The 18043-nt window shown below is 41.0% G+C and overlaps 1 protein-coding gene and 1 pseudogene across 2 annotated transcripts; one reads left to right on the top strand and one right to left on the bottom strand.

Annotated features, from left to right (window-relative positions):
- Nucleotides 1-392: 392 nt before the first annotated feature.
- Nucleotides 393-1322, bottom strand: LOC139451723 (death-associated inhibitor of apoptosis 1-like; annotated as a pseudogene).
- Nucleotides 1323-1731: 409 nt separating this feature from the next.
- LOC139452488 (baculoviral IAP repeat-containing protein 2-like) lies at nucleotides 1732-15845 on the top strand. 2 transcript variants are annotated; one of them, XM_071233982.1, is made up of 3 exons: nucleotides 1732-1781; nucleotides 11566-12969; nucleotides 13970-15845. In XM_071233982.1, the coding sequence occupies exons 2-3, from the start codon at nucleotides 12014-12016 to the stop codon at nucleotides 14292-14294; spliced, it is 1281 nt and encodes a 426-aa protein (XP_071090083.1). In that variant the 5' UTR covers nucleotides 1732-1781; nucleotides 11566-12013; the 3' UTR covers nucleotides 14295-15845. The 2 variants fall into 2 exon arrangements, with proteins under 2 accessions (XP_071090083.1, XP_071090081.1); XM_071233980.1 differs by lacking the exon at nucleotides 1732-1781 and adding an exon at nucleotides 6173-6202.
- The last annotated feature ends 2198 nt before the right edge of the window (nucleotides 15846-18043 follow it).

The raw sequence follows: 18043 nt of genomic DNA on the forward strand, positions 1-18043 counted from the left end.
CTTTCACCAAGATAGATACGTCTATGTCATGTCAGATATATCTATATATGCGTACAAGAGTACCATAGAAAGTCGATTACAGTACTTGAAAGTTTATGTGTGAATGTTTTATATGGCAAATAAAAATGTATTATCTGGACTCAATGACCTACACTATACCAATAATCTTTATGTTGTGTCTCTGGGGCGGTCGGGTAGCCTAGTGGTTAAAGCGTTCGCTCGTCACGCCGAAGACCCGGGTTCGATTCCCGACATGGATACAATGTGTGAAGCCCATTTCTGGTGTTCCCCGCCGTGATATTGCTGGAATATTGCTAAAGGCGGCGTAAAACCATACTCACTCACTATGTTGTGTCTCTAGGCTATCCTAATAGAGATTGTTTATGAAAGATTTACCTGCCTGATTCCATCATGTATGCTGTCATGTCCTGAAGCATCTCTTCCCCGAGACACAGTCTCATGTATGGGCAAGTGGGGAAGCATCGGGCGTGCTCCATCCACGGGTCATCTCCGGCTTGCCACCCGTACACCTTACCCCCACAGTACCCACACCTCACACGGTCGGGCTTGGCTTCCTGGGGCACGTGATAAAATCCTGCACGTGCAAGATCCTCCGGTATCACCGTGGATTATTCTGGCCATCGAGAAAACGTTGCTAGACGATGGACTTCACGAGTGAAGTCAGGAACAACAGGGGGAGGTGGAGCTTCAGAAGGAGCTTGGTTCTGGATGTGTGGGAGGGTACAACCGGTCTCCACGGTGTTGTGTTGCAGCATGTTTTGAACAGACTTTGAGGCAATAACTTGCATTTGTTTAGAAGGTAAGGCTGACGTTCCTGCAAGAGATGCTTCTGCGGGTGTGTGTGAAACAGGTAATATATTACCTAGGATTCCGCACTGCGGATCTGAAGCAGACTGTGGAACAGAAGCATGAGTGTTCCCGTTTGGTTGATATGTTGTTTCTGTCACCTCTTCAGTGCCTGTTTGCCTCAACGGAATATTCCCAACATCCTTACCCTGGAGGAACCTACAGTAAGGGAAGTGACTCTGGTGTTCTGCGAGGGGGATATCTTCCAGATTCCACGTCTTCAGCACCCCGAGACAGAAGGCACACTTCACCCGGTCGCTACTTCCGGTGTAGAAGAAACCAGCTTCAGCTAACCTTGCAGGATCCTGTGGGGATGAAGACGGCCATTTTGTGTACGTCATGAGCCGCCTTTCTTCGTGTCTCATCATCTCTGCCGTGGCCATCTCCGATGCTGCGTCCCCTTCATTATCATCTGTGCAACCATCCACACATCTACTACTGAAGTAAGACATCATAACGTCTCGAACACGAAATCAAATCTTGCAGTTTTATTCAAATTAAAGTCTTTGGAAAATTCTTGAAATGAAACCGCAAATCCAGGTTATGGGATAATTCAAAATGTTAAGACAAACCTAACATTCGGACGCTCATATCGACCACAAGACGTATCTACCCGACTGCAGATGTACACTAGATGTGATGGTGATCTGTAGCACTGCATACATACACAACCCTGCACTGCTAAGACACTGAAGTCACCCTAAATATCTATATACACGGCAAGCTCGTATATGGATCGAGCAGAAAATCCCCTCCTGGCTTTCCCGTAGCTCTCTGACACCATGCTGCATATTCATGAGGGAATTCCCCAGGGAATATTTAAGGTGAATTTTGTTTTGGAACGTTTATCGCTGTTACTATAGACGAGGACATCACCTAGGAATCAAATAGGATCTGATAATCAACCGTTATCGGTAAAGGTATTTAACTTATATCGCTATGTTGGTTGGTTGATTGGTTGTTTAACGCCGCACTCAGCAATATTTCAGCTATATGACGGCATATCGCCATGTTAATATCCACACCGGCTTGTCAATTTGATGAGTGCAAAGCATTAGGTTATGTTGATAGACAGATGGATAATATACAGGATTGATGCGAGCATGGAGACATGTGTGACGGAATACACTTCATTTCGTCATTGAATATAGACGTGCTGTATTTTAAAACAGTAATAACAACACCTTATCTATCAATACATTTGTAACAAGATCCTACCTTTCAAAGCAGTTATAAGAAGATTTTTTTTATCTTCAAGAGCAGTTATAGAAAGATCCTAACTTTCAAAGCAGTTATAACAAGACCTTACCTCTCAAAACCTTAATAACAACACATTATCTAGCAATATAGTTATAACAAGATCTTTATCTTCAAGAACAGTTATGACAAGATTTTTCATCTTTAAGAACAGTTATAACAAGACCGCACCAATGAAAAAGGTTGTGACAAGATCTTCATCTTTTTTAACAATTAAAACAGTACTTTATACTTCAAAACAGTAATAGCAAGACAATCACCTTCGAGAACAGTTACAACAAGACCTTTATCTCCGAGAACAGTGACATGTATAACAAAACCGTTATCTACGAGAACAGTTACAGCAAGACGGCATCTTTCAATACCGTTCCAACAATGCCGTTACCTTCCAGAGCGTTATAACAAGTTCTCACAAACCAAAACAATTATAACCACATATTAACCTGCTTGGACAATTAAACCCGTGAAGATTCCGGGGTAGAATCGGTCTTCAGCAACCCATGCTTGCCGTAAAAGGTGACTATGCTTGTCGTAAAAGGCGACTAACGGGATCGGGGGGTCAGGCTCGCTGACTTGTTTGATGCATGTCATCGATCCCAATTGCGTGGATCGATGCTCATGATATTAATCACTGGATTGTCTGGTCCAGACTCGATTATTTACAGACCGCCGTCATATAGCTTCACGGGTCGACTAAATTATGTAACATTCTCAATGAACATTCTCAACATACAATAGGGTTAATTTATTATCTAAGTCTGTTGTTACATAATCTGGTACATAACTAATATATGATGACATGAAGTGATTAAAATTGGAAATGAAAGATTAATGGAAAACTATCACCCTTTCCGTTTCGTTTTTGTTTTATGTTTCTTTTCTTGTCTTTAGCTGCCACATTATTGGACAATTAATATGAACGGGTAGAACATACACTGCACCATACAGCACATTTAATCGTACTATCATACAAGGCACTCTTACTAGATCAGCTTAACATTGCACCCGACAGTGAAACGTGTACATAACAGACTCTACTGAACTCAGGGGGGGGGGGGGGGGGGGGGGGGGGGGCACGGGTGGCCGGGTCGTCTAAGGCGCCGCAATTCGCTGTGCAGAGTTGCGTCTCTTGGGCACTCCAGAAACCTATGATTATGGGTTCGAATCCCGGTTCGCCCCGACTATGTTTGTAGGTTTGTCAGCACCATACCCGTGCTCGTGGCTTTCACGGAAGTGGTAAACATCTGAGATCTGTACACTTCGGGCTTTCCTCCCACATAACGCTGACACGCCGTGATATAACTCGAATACCGTTAAGAGCGGCGTTAAACCCAACTCACTCAGTCACTTATACAGAATATATGATTACATCAGCTTAACGCTCCACCCTGTACAACCTGTTCAGGACATTCTCATGCACGTCATACTTTAATACTAGATCAGCTCAACACTGCACCCGACAGTGCAACATTTACATAACACAGTTCATTACACTCCCATACACATTATGCTTTACCTAACAGCAGGAAATATTCACTGCGGAAACAGCTATAACTCAGCAACACCACATCATACAGATGTCGATTGACATGCAGACGAGCATCTCTACATGGTTACCGTATTCGACGTAATAAGCGCTCAGGGCGCTCTCAAATTTAGAAATAGGGGGCTCTTATTAGAATATTATTTTGGTGAAAAACAACAGAGTTGAAAGATAAATTTCGTGGTTTATGCTGACAGTCTGAACTGTTTATATACCACAGATACATTTTTCCAGAATTTAATTGACCATAATTAAGGATGCATATAACACACGAGTGCGTATTATACACAAATAAATAAGTCCTGTGTACATTGATAAATCGGAAGGGGTGCTAATTCGGATTGTTCACTTGCCAATATATTAGCAAATATCGCTGTGGGCGCTTATTAGAGCGGGGCGCTTATTACGTCGAATACGGTATATTGATCAGCACCGGGGCTGCCCGAAAGCCACAAATAGCTTAGCGGGCTTTCCCGTTTCTGCATGGCCACATGGCAACCTTGATTGTGGGTCATACAAACACACCTGGACAAAGCAGGTACAGACCGGTTGTCTGACATCGTGGAAACTTGATGCATTAAGTAAGCTTAAGAGCAGATTGCGTGATTGTTAGAGCAACGTGGCATTTTCATGTTAAGTATGCGTTTTGACGCATATAGCTGCGGTCATATATCTTACCTGCATGTTTATGGCAAAATAAAATGAAACAGCTTTTCCCCAAAGCTTTGTTATCTCAGTTATATTGACAGTTAGCAGACAAAAGAATTTATATTGTAGCCATACATATGCATGAGACTTTATCACATTGCACTTGCAGTGTTCCCTTGCAATTGTTGTACGCTAAAAACTTGTGGAAACATTAAAATGTAAAAATGAATATGAAAATGTAAATAAAATTGTCGAGGATATGAAGATTGCGTGTCTCAGCATATCTCAAATCTGAAGAGGCAGAGAGCTAAACCCTCGAATAGGGATCATTTACGTGGAAGTGTTACCTAGTTCCACCTGTTTGATTGTCTCTCAATAGACTACATGCGCATCCAGATAGCTGTTTGGTGCCATTGCTCTCGCAGGAACAAAAGAAATGTACTAGGTACCTTTCTGTATACACAAATACACCCCGTGTACCTTTCTGAATACACAGGTGTACCATAGCTTGGCAATAGATTTACAGCACTGTCGATGTTTATTCAAAATTGTATCTTATCCCTTGGCATCCTGACACCAGTGCCGGTAATACTGCCACGCTAGGGTATTTCTGACTTTGGTAAGAGTGCATGTATATGTACAGAAAGACTGAAGTAGACTTTATTATGAACTATTCTGAGTACATCTTAAAGATGACCCGTCATGTGCGTGTGGAAAGTTTTGCGAAAACAGTTCTTCACATTTATTCCAGAATTTGTCGATCTTAGAGAAGTAATTACTTCACAGTTATGGCATGTCTGGTGTGCCCATAAAGGAAAATGAGCTGATATATACAGCTGCACATCACAAGATAAGACTAAACGTTTTGCAATATGCTTTATTGTGTTTTGACTATGAATAATTACATGTATATTTTTTTATTGCAGAAAGACATCAACATGCCCCGCTTGGGTAGTTCATGATTTAAAACTGTTTTGTTCATGATGGCGTTTCAAAGTGTAATATATGTCCAGAAACGAGGAGTGAACGAGTTAAATGCATTCACAAAAGAAAACAAATGTAAATTTCAAAGCTTTGGCATGCGAGAACTTGTCAAATGAATAGTCGGGAACCGAAAATATAAAAATGTCCAAATTTTAATAAACAAAACTAACTATTTTCCTGCTACGTGAGCTGTACAGAAACTGCTGAGTGAGCAGAAAGGAGGTAATACCCCGAAGTCTATTAATAGATTATCCGGGGGGAGGGGGGGGGGGGGGGGGGGGGGGTCTTTATAAGGCCTGCTCGGTGAGTCAGTCATGAAATAGACCGAGTACAGTCAATGGGGGCAGCCTTCCATGTCAATTTATTGCCTCCTGGCAATGCAACCATGTCATATATACACATGATCGAAGTGTGTATGATCAAAGTGTGTATGATCAAAGAGAGTATGAACATATGTATGTCGGTGACCGCAAGTCTGTGTCATATACAACAGAGATTAACAACATAAAGTTCACTGCATAACGGGAAGATGTGGTAAATTCAGTATGCGACAGCATAACAAAATTTGCATTATCAGCAATAATTTACGATAAGAAGATATATGCATTCCCTGTGTCGGAATTCATGATTAAAAAACTTCCTGAGTCTTATAATCGACAGTGTAGCGATTCTATATATTCTTGTATCATATTGCATATGATGTTTACATGACAATGTTAATGAAATGATAATCTGATCCAAACGTTGTTAATTCTGGGAGTCTGTTGTATGGGAACTTCCACCTATGGAAAGCCCAGCTCCCAGTAGATTCCCCTCGGGGAAAACCCAACCTTACTTTACCGTGGTCGGCTTTGTACGCCGCGTTACACGAGACATGGATTTACGACAGGAGCAGCACACAGGGTGAGCCTCTCCATTATTTGTATCATCTTTACAAGTTTTAGTGGGGTATGTGCACACAACGTAGATTTTCTACCTGTACAGTTTGCAGTGCTATCTGTTGTGTTTGTAGTCTGATTCGCGGTTTGTGTTTGCAGGCGATACTATATGACATGATTATAATGTTAATACCTATGGAAAAGAACCCAGGGAACAGCAGCATTAGTGAGCAAGTAGTAAGTTCTGCATGTGTTCCTAGGAAATGAAAACTGTTTGGCAATGTGACACAGCGGATGCTGGTATGTCCCTCAGTAGATTGATTTATGTTGCTGTTACATCATCCACTGCTTAGGAGTGATTGTGTCTGTTGGTTGCATGTCTGCATTAACGGGGTCTTAATTTATATCAAATTCATTTATGTAATTTCCCAACACACGCGCATACAGGACACACACACACACACACACACACACACACACACACACACACACACACACACACACACACACACAATCCTCCCTCCAACACGCCACCAATGTTGACGCTGTCAATACACTTCTCTTGTCCTAAGCCATCGCGACATTGTCACCGTGAGCCAATGGTGTCTCCGCCATTACCTCAACATGTTCTCAAGAAGTAACATAAAAGAAAAGAATTTGTAGGAGTTTGTAGAGTATGCCTTTACATTATTGCTAGACCGACTTTACAGACAAATGCCAAACAATAGCAACCTGGAAAACTTGTTTGTCTGGAGGAGCATGAAGTAGTAGTGTCTTGATATTACTATGTATGTTTGTCTGGAGCAGTATGAAGCAGCACTATACTATTAAAAATCGGCTTGATAGTCTGCAGCAGAATGAAGCAGTAGCATACTGGAAAAAACTATGTATGTTTGTCCGGAGCAGCATGGAGTAGTAGTATCCTGATATTACTATGTATGTTTGTCTGGAGCAGTATGAAGCAGTATAGCATACTAGAAAAACTATGTATGTTTTTTTCTGGAGCAATATGAAGCAGTATAGCATACTGGAAAAATTATGCATGTTTGTCTGGCACAGTATGGAGTAGTATTATCCTCATATTACTATGTATGTTTTTTTCTGGAGCAGTATGAAGCAGTATAGCATACTGGAAAAACTATGTATGTTTTTTTTCTGGAGTGAGTGAGTGAGTGACTGAGTATGGTTTTACGCCGCGTTTAGCACTATTCAAGCTATATCACGGCGGGGGACACCAGAAATGGGCTTCACACATTGTACCCATGTTGGGAATCGAACCCGGGTCTTCCGCGTGACGAGCGAACTCTTTAACCACTAGGCTACCAGACCGCCCTTTTTTTCTGGAGCAGTATGAAGCAGTATAGCATACTTGAAAAACTATGTATGTTTTGTTTTTTTCAGGAGCAGTATGAGGCAGTATAGCATACTGGAAAAACTATGTATGTTTTTTTCTGGAGCAGTATGAAGCAGTATAGCATACTGGAAAAACTATGTATATTTGTCTGGAACAGTATGAAGCAGCACTATACTAGTAAAACTCGGCTTGATAGTCCGGAGCAGTATGAAGCAGTTGGCATACTGGAAAAATTATGCACGTTTGTCTGGCACAGTATGGAGTAGTAGTATCCTGATATTACTATGTATGTTTGTCTGGAGCAGTATGAAGCAGTATAGCATACTGGAAAAATTATGCATGTTTCTCTGGAGCAGTATGAAGCAGTATAGCATACTGGAAATACTATGTATGTTTTTTTTCTGGAGCAGTATGAAGCAGTATAGCATACTGGAAAAACTATGTATGTTTGTCTGGAACAGTATGAAGCAGCACTATACTAGTAAAACTCGGCTTGATAGTCTGGAGCAGAATGAAGCAGTAGCATACTAGAAAAACTATGTATGTTTGTCTGGAGCAGCATGGAGTAGTAGTATCCTGATATTACTATGTATGTTTGTCTGGAGCAGTATGAAGCAGTATAGCATACTAGAAAAACTTATGTATGTTTGTCCGGAGCAGTATGGAGTAGTAGTATCCTGATATTACTATGTATGTTTGTCTGGAGCAGTATGAAGCAGTATAGCATACTGGAAAAACTATGTATGTTTGTCTGGCACAGTATGAAGCAGTATAGCATACTGGAAAAATTATGCATGTTTGTCTGGCGCAGTATGGAGTAGTAGTATCCTGATATTACTATTTATCATACAATGGGTAGGTTTCTCGGCAGGATAAAGCCAACGGATAAAAACGATATCCGTTGGGGTCATATGCGGATAGAGATGCAAATATCAAAGGTCAAGTAGGGACTACTTTCACTGTTTATAAACAAACATGGCGTCGCACTTGTCATTCGACGATCGAGTCAGAATTAACCACCGGGAATCTGGATAAACTACAGGGATAATTGCTATCATTATCAAAAGAACAGTCTAATATACTGAAAATCTGTGTTTAACTGTGACGTAGCTAAGGCATTTTATAAGTTTGGCAACTTTGGAGATATAAATTTCGAAACAATTTGGCGAGGGCACGAGGCCTAGCCAAGTGGGATCAGTAGCCATATCTGTGCTTGTAGACCTCTGCGGCTTAAAACCTCCTCCACAAATTAAAATAGTTGGATTTGGCGGAAATATGTTTGAATTGTTACCTTGTTTCGTTTTGTCGCTGTGTGTACATTTGACTACAATTCTTATCGTTATGACAGGACAGACCGACTGTCAACAACATCTGACCGTGGCCGTGACGTCTCATAGTATAGGGTTAGAGTAGCTTCCCTTTGACAAAGGGCAGTTACTCTAGCGGACAGACCGATGGATTGCCGCGAAAGGCAATTAAAAACAATTGTTGCTTTGCGTATATGTTGCTTCGACTCTGTATAAGAAACCTATTTCAGTTGGAACTATATTGGCTACTGTCACTGTCTGACAGACACATCACTTACCCTGTGACGTCATAAATATTAATGCGCGCATTCCAGGAAAACTCGCAATGTTTCGGTAATGTTTGTGAGTGAGGGAAAGCGATTTTGAAGCACAGAATTAAAGAATGACATTATATGATAAAGAGGTTATCACGCTTGTGTGTTTGGGGATGGTAAATATCCTGTATTAGGAATAAACACTATGTATTTAGCTCGCCAAGGCTCGCTAAATACAATGTTTATTCCTAATGCAGGATATTTACCATCCCCAAACACACTCGCGTGATAACCTCTATGTATGTTTGTCTGGAGCAGTATGAAGCAGTATTATTCTATTAAATACATGTATGTGCAAGCGTGTCGACGGCAATATGAACAGGTAGTATACTTTTAAACTATGCCTGCTTGTCTGAAGGAGTTGTGCACTGTGAAAGATGGTTATTGCATATAAATACTTTTGTGACACCGACAGAAAATATCTTCATATATTACACCCTCGTCCTTCAAAAATTGAGGGGAGGCTTGCTTATTTCAGTTCATATTATAGCTGCTGTATATGTTTTAACTTTAACCCATTACTCCAGTACAGTGGGCGCCATGACTATTTAAGCAACAGCACATCATGACCTGTGACCAACTCTTATAAAGTTACATATGCCATTGCAAGTGGGTGATCAACAAACCGACACAGGAGTTCATACCACACAGGATTCAATATATACAGGGTGCTCTTATCATTAGAAATTACAAACTTATTTCACCGGATAGCAGTATGCATACAACCTTTAGTTAATTAATTCCTAATTAGACACCAAACCTGTTCCGCATTATCAGAAATCCTGAAACTGTAGCTACTTTAGATCAATTTAGTTCTTAATACTTATTTCGATGAAATAACTTTGTCTTGATCTTCCTACAAGCTAGCAATCTATTTATACTTGCACGATGGTGTTTAATTTGGCTACATGAAGCCCTCATGGGCTGTAAATAACCATAAAAATGTGTCGTCTTTAAATCAAACAATTCAAAAAAACAAATTCGTGTGTGACTCTTTGCGTATTAATACCGACTCTTTCTCAAGGAGTTGTGTCTTGTGTACACGACATGGAACAAATATAATCCGCATTGTCCTTATTATTATTAGTAAGAAGTTATCAATACATCTCTACGATTACATTTACCTTTGTTTTTGAGAATATGTTCATATAAATATGTAGAAAGATGTATTGATTAAGACCTTCAACTCGTAGAGGCGTTTCAATATATACTTCTCCACTTTTATTTGGGGAATTTTTTTATCCTCCCACGAAACACAAAACTGATCTCACATATACATATATACACTCATTCACTGTTACGTTGTTTTAATATTCCAGGGTAAAAGACTGCGATAAGGTCATTGTAACCCTGCTGTATGTTGTGGCGAGGGTTGTATTTGCGTTTGGTTTAATACCACTAATGGTGATGTTTTTATTGATTACCAAATTAACATTAGTTACACGAATACAGATACTACATATGTTTATACCAACAACTCTGAGTGAAAATCTTTGTGCTAATTTGTCATTATTTTTTCTTGTATTTGTATTGGTTTACTGCGATCAGTGGTTTACTGTGATTTGTGTTTACTGCTCTCAGTCTCATTAATGTCATGATTTGTTTAGATTTCCTTTTAATATACGTCATGCTATCACATGTTCACAGTCATATATTGTATTATATTATGTTGATACTTAATATGATATATATGTATTTTTCAACACGTTTCAACAATTAATGCAAATTACTTTCATAACTTACAAGGATAGCTTAACATAGCAACCTTCAGGAGTATTAGTATTAGGAAGTGTGTGTTCAAGTACGCCATGATTACTATGCTAGGTACAGGGTTAAATACATATTAACATCTTGTGTGACCTGATGTAAAACGGCAAACCGATGATGAGAGAGTTCCCTGTTTAACAAAATATGTTGTGTGTGTATGTGTGTGTGTATGTGTGTGTGTATTATGTGTGTGTGTGTGTGTGTGTGTGTGTGTGTGTGTGTGTGTGTGTGTGTGTGTGTGTGTGTGTGTGTGTGTGTGTGTGTGTGTAAGTGTATGCTTTTGTGTGTGTGTGTGTGTGTGTGTGTGTGTGTACGTGTGTAAAATATATCTGTTTGCTGGTATCCTGTTCATCTTTCAAAGTAACTTTGACAAAAAATAACACCACGCTGTAAATTCTACAACACGTTTCACTGGTTCTTTGGTATTCTCAGGGAGGTCTGACTTTACAGTTAGTATATATGCTGTGTTCTTATATAATATTATATGATATTTATGCAACCACGGTATTAGAATTATTTTTCATACTTCTTGATTAAATGTGTCTGTTAGACAATGATATATTATCGGATTGTTTATGGATCCTTTTTAGTGAAAATGTACCAATTAATGTGCACGTATATAAATAATTCAATTATTTTATTTCAGCCATTGAATTACAACAAACCAAGTAAAAATCATTTGAATCGTTAACCCCACATATTGTGAGCGGGGGATATCAGAAGGGGAATTACGGGACTGTTGTCAGTTCGAGGAAAACTGGCAGGGGAATTGCCGGAAATATCGGCAGTACCGGGAATTCATTCAAGGGAATTTACCGGGTATATGTCCAGGGTAGAGTTTATTGATAGTGCGCTGTACTCGTGGCTGTCCAACAGGGGAAATTTATCGTGAGCTGGATATAACGAGCGGAACGTTGACTGGTGCTGTCATTTCATGTACAGCACCCATCACATCTTCAACTTAGCCCCATCCGGAGGCGGATATATCTGATGTACCTGAGTTTCACTGATTGAACTCATCAGTTACTGGATACAAACAACACGTTATAAATTAGTTGCTACAAATCAAGGGGCGTGTGCTGAATACATCGACTATGTTGTATGTGTTTGAGATGACCAGTAAATACAGAGACTCTTCTCGAGACGTTCCGGACAGCGAGGGTGGTAGGGTGACAGTTCAAGGTCATTCAAGTTGGAGCGAGACGGCGCGTGATCAGGTGGGGCTGAACTCGGAACTCGCTATGGTTGAGGGGATGAGGGATGAGGCGAGACGACTCATGACCTATACCAATTGGCCCTCCTCGTTCCAGGATCCGGCCAAATTGGCAGAAGTCGGACTCTTTTACACTGGACGTTTGGACCGAGTCAAATGCGCCTTCTGTCTGGGGGTGTTGAAGGAATGGCAACTGGGGGATGTCCCGCTGACCGAACATCAGAGACACTTCCCGTATTGCAGATTTCTCAAGGGGGAAGATGTGGGCAATATTCCAGCCAGGCGATGTGCCGCCCCACAGATGCTCGGGGGGTCAGGACTGAGACCAGCAGTACTGGGTGTTCCAGACTGGAACAAGGGATGTGACACCTCCATGAATGAAAATATGTGCATCACTCCATCGTGTGTCCCGCCACCTTCAGACTACATCAACAGATTAAGACCTTCTGATAAAGAAGCAAACCCCATACCTTCTTCTACAACTCAAGTGAAACGTAACTGTTCGGATGATGAGACTGGGGCACCGTCTGTGCCCACTGCGGCAAGGACTTTAGACTACACATCTGAAGCAAGTCGTCTAGCGACGTTCAGACACTGGCCTACGGACTCTCCGATTTCACCAGTGGATCTGGCAAGAGCAGGTTTCTACCATGCCCCCGCCGCGGGTAAGCCTGACCGGGTGAAATGTGGGTACTGCCAGGGTAAGCTGTATGCATGGAGCGGGGGAGAGGATCCGGAGATGGAGCATAGGCAGTGCTTTCCCACGTGTCCCTTTCTGGGGATGAATGGAGGCGCGAGGAGGACGAACCAAGTATTGACAGCATCAAGCCCAGCAAGGTAAGGTTGGTTGGTTTGTTGTTTAACGCCGCACTCAGCAATATTCCAGCTATATGACGGCGGTCTGTGAGTAATCGAGTCTGGACCAGACAACCCAGTGATTGATACCATGAGCATCGATCCACGCAATTGGGATCGATGACATACATCAACCAAGTCAGCGAGCCTGACCACCCGATCCGGTTAGTCGCCTCTTACGATAAGCATAGTCACCTTTTACGGTAAGAATGGGTTGCTGAAGACCTATTCTACCCCGGGTCATCATCGTAAGGTGTATATGTTACAGTAAATGCGTAAAACGACTGAAACTTTGAGGCAATTTATAAACTGTCTGATTTACTTTGAAATTTTACAAAGCACCTAAATAACCCAGTCATTTTACAATTTGACAGAAACATCTGTCCATTTATTTGATAGATTGATTGAAAATAACAAGGAATTCTAAACAGTTTGATGTTGAACTGCATCACCTAGTAACTGAAAATGATTAAAAGGAACCGTCAGGCAACGTTTATATTTTTATAACTTTATTGACATAAAATAACATGTTAATGACAAAACAATATCAGAATCGTCTACCCAGTTCTTGTCTGGACAGGAATATGTGTTACCTCGAGCACGGACCTATATAACCATACATACAAGTATGCCTAGTATACAAGTATGACTGTGGTTTATCAATAAATACCAACGTAACAAATATGTTAATAACACCTGTAAGAAGATATGCAATTCAGTGAAATATATCTTAATATTCATGTTGTTTTTTTAAGTTGTATGTACGGGCCTTTAAAAAAGATTCAAAAATATGGATGCCAGACCATATGTTGAAAACACAAAGGATTCATTTCTATCAGAATGTTGGTAATGGCACTTGCACAATCAGTGAAACCCTTCACACTGTACTACGACTCGGAGAAGTCAGTGTGAGAAGATTTCACTTCTAGGAACATGTTGATTATCTTCCCAGTTATCAATGCGAATCTTGTTTCGGTTTCAGTTTCTTTGAAGGCAACATACCCACGTCAGTTCCAGCTAGACTCAACCTCTCTTCCAAGAAATCCCTGAACACGACAACACGTGACATGGTTACAGCCAATCAAGCTGGATTTTGGGAACGCATGCGCGCCAGGGGAGATGCTGTGTTCAAACAGGACATGGACGACCCCGAGGTGTTTATGCTGAGCGACACTGTGACACGGGTGCTGGAGATGGGGTTTGCCAGAGAGACGATAGAGAGGCTTGTTAGGAACAGGAGGAAGAGCTGTGTGGACCTGGCTTCGGTAGAGGGGCTCGTGGAGGCTGTGTTTAACAACGATGTTTAGGGTGTCGCTCGTTGGGTCATTTGAGAGGCAAAATCTGGAAGATAAACTGGGGTCATTTGAGAGACAAAATCTGGAAGATAAACTGAGGTCCTATTATATTTAGTTATCTTGGTATATTTTTTACATTAATCTTATCCCATGTACACATTATCTGTCTCTTTATAATTCAACTTATACGTCTTTTACTCCATGAAGAGGCATGAGTAGTCTGTCCTACAGACCCTGAAACAATTTTTTCCAATAGAGTCCATGCATGTCTATAAAGTTTGGTAAGTCCAGATTACTGCAGTATCTGAAAATGAAAGTCTCTGGGCTCCTTTATATTATATTTTATAGATATAATTTAGCAACTGTTTTTTTCTTTCTGTAAATTATGTTCATTTCAGAGACTAGATGTTAGTCTGGGGCAAGAGGTAAGCCCTGGAGCATCGTCTGAAACAGGAAATGTTATCTCTAAAATACTATGTCTTCAACTATGGTCCCATGCTTGCCGTAAAGGGTGACTATGCTTTCGTAAAAGGCGACTATCGGGATTGGGTGATCAGGCTCGCTGACTTGGTTGATGCATGTCATCGATCTCAATTGCGTGGATCGATGCTCATGATGTCAATCACTGGATTGTCTGGTCCAGACTCGATTATTTACAGACCGCCGTCATATAGCTGGAATATTGCTGAGTGCGGCGTTAAACAACAAACCAACCAACTATGGTCCAGCTACATCCACAGATATGATTCAATGAAATACGATGATACTTCTTAACTAAAAGACCCCAATATAATCCGATATATGTCCTACATCCAGTTATGCTTCAATGAAATACGGTGATACTTCTTAACTCGAAGACCCCAGTATAATCCGATATATGTCGTACATCCAGAGATGTGCTTAAATGAGATACGGTGAGACTCAAAGACCCCAGCATCATATATATCCGACATATGTCGACTTATCCATAGTAGGGCAACTAAATAAGACTGAGGCTTATGTAAAGATTCTACCGTGGCATGAAGTCATATCGACGATATCGAGATAGTGTAGTTAGAATAAACCAGAATTTACTGTACACAATAATGAATGAGTTGTTTTTTACGGCGCTTTGACCAGTACATTAGTTTCAACAGGCAAGGTGTAAATTGGTCAAGTTGCCCAAACACTTGTTAACTTTCAAAAGCCCGATGCGATGCCGGTCTTGGACGGTCACAACTTTGGTGAAACCAGTAAGGGTATGGCGCTCACAAACCAAGGAATAAATCTGGAATTTGAACCCACAATATGTCCAACCTATACATACTTTCATGACAAGAGAGTTGTACATTTTTGTATTATTTTTTTGAACACAAGGGGTTTAATTTGTGGCTTTTGATTCATTTACCAGTATTTAGTTTAATGAACAAGACCACTTACAACCAATACTCGTAACTGGCAAATTATTCGACAATAACAGAAAAAAAATCCATTTACCGATCTCTGCCCAAGGAGAATGACGAAATATAAAATATTTGTTTATCTAACTTGTAAAAGAAATAATCATGTAGATTTAACCTCTAGTTGGAGCACATATCAAAAATAAATATTTATTTGATTTGCTACCTATGGTGTTATATTGCCCAAAGTGTAAGGTACTCGAGGTACTTGTCACTTACAAACTGAATACTTCTGTCCAGGCCAGTCACCAGGATGCTCACCGTTTGTGTCGACCCTTGAATACAAATATGGAGTGCAGCTTACGTCTGTATATACAAGAGGCGCTGTACGTTGTATCCAGACTTACATTTCCGACATCTTGGACAACTGTATACTCCGATTGTTTAATACACCATATTTGCCTCGTCCCTTATTGGGAATGCGTGGCAGAATATATGTCTCAAGTTCCAAATACTTTTTTGAGCTAGTCGACAAAGGATCGAGTGGTAACTGAAGAACCTGCTTGATTCGCTGTCTTTGTAATCCGACAGCGAGACATTTACTCATGCCATCAACCACTGGCTTTCCTGGTCCTGGTCTCTGTGGTCTAGTAGGAGAGCAATCGCATTAAAATCAGATCTTAGTTCTCGCTACCACTAAACAAAGATGAGGACATCGCAGAAGGGGTCACGTCAGAACGACCTTTCATCCGACCAATCAGAGCGTCGCTTACCACATCATGAAAGTGACAGTCGGAATGTGATTTCTAATCATGCAACCTCGAAAACATTAACACGGGGAATTCCGAACGATAGTTACGGGTTCAACGACTAAACCCATACAATCTCGACCACCTATTAGCCATTCCAGAATGTTCTTTTGTTCAGGCTTCAAATTTTTAATCGAGAATTTGTCAACATGTGTTTCGAAGTAGTCGCCAATTTGAAATTAGTGCCGTAAAGAACGAGAAAGCTGCCTTCTGATTGGCTAATGTCGACTTCTTGTCAGTCCTTCCATTCGTCAGTCAAGGTTCGCGCAAGGTCGGTCTGACGTGACGCGTAATGGGATGTCGTCAGATCTTTGTTAAAGATGGTACTTGTTACCTGGTCGCGCTCGGCATTCAGGGGCTAAACCAAGGACCTGTCGGCTCTGAGTCAGTATACTGTGGCTGAGTTTGGTATTCATGTTAAACTGCGGCATGGTATCTCAGTGGACTAGCACTATAAATCAGCAGACTAGTACAAGCAGCCACACATGCACGTCGCTTTAAGTGCAATAATCTTGGACGCGACGTTAAACCCCATTTCACCCCACCTTACCACGTCCAGACTCGATTAGTTACAGGCGAAATAGTTGCTGACAGCCGTGTCTACAACTTGCGTATGTCTGGTCCAATCACAATGATTCACATACAGACAATCTAGGTCTTAAGCAACCCATGCTTGTCGTAAGAGGCGACTAATGGGATCGGATGGTCAGGCTCGCTGACTTGGTTGATGCATGTCATCGATCCCAATTGCTCGGATCGATGCTCATGATGTCAATCACTTGATTGTCTGGTCCAGACTCGATTATTTACAGACTGCCGTCATATAGTTGTAATATTGCTGAGCGCTCCGTTAAACAACAAACAAACATAAGACCCTCCTCCTTAAACACAAACACCACCTACATCAACAGTACCTGCAACATCCACATCAACAGAAGCTGCAACATCTACAGTTCCTGCATCTACATCAACATCAACAGAACCTGCAACATCTACATCAACAGTTCCTGCATCTACATCAACAGAACCTGCAACATCTACATTAACAGTTCCTGCATCTACATCAACAGAACCTGCAACATCTACATCAACAGTTCCTGCATCTACATCAACATCTACATCAACAGAACCTGCAACATCTACATCAACAGTTCCTGCATCTACATCAACAGAACCTGCAACATCTACATCAACAGTTCCTGCATCTACATCAACTGAACCTGCAACATCTACATCAACAGTACCTGCACCATCTACATCAACAGTACCTGCACCATCTACATAGACAGTTCCTGCATCAACATCAACAGAACCTGCAACATCTACATCAACAGTTCCTGCATCTATATCAACAGAATCTGTAAACAGCGACATCAACAGTACCTGCAACAGCTATATGGGCACTGCATCGTAAGGCAAGAAGACGATTGTATTATCAATGTTTATTGTTGTTTCATAACAGGAAGTATCAGTTCAGAGGGATATGATAATACAAATACATGACTGTTACAGCTTCATCTCGGTCACACGGCAATGTGACAGCAGATTATGTTTTCATTGACAATTCTACATT

Source organism: Haliotis cracherodii, unplaced genomic scaffold (assembly GCF_022045235.1).
Source record: "Haliotis cracherodii isolate W230 unplaced genomic scaffold, xgHalCrac1.p SCAF_9, whole genome shotgun sequence".
Lineage (NCBI taxonomy): Eukaryota > Metazoa > Mollusca > Gastropoda > Lepetellida > Haliotidae > Haliotis > Haliotis cracherodii.

Excerpts from the sequence above, each read along its gene's own strand:
- LOC139452488 (XM_071233982.1), top strand. The coding sequence starts at position 12,014 with ATGTTGTATGTGTTTGAGATGACCAGTAAATACAGAGACTCTTCTCGA. Across the intron at positions 12,970-13,969 it reads ACAGCATCAAGCCCAGCAAG|TTTCTTTGAAGGCAACATAC; the intron begins GTAAGGTTGGTT and ends TTTCGGTTTCAG.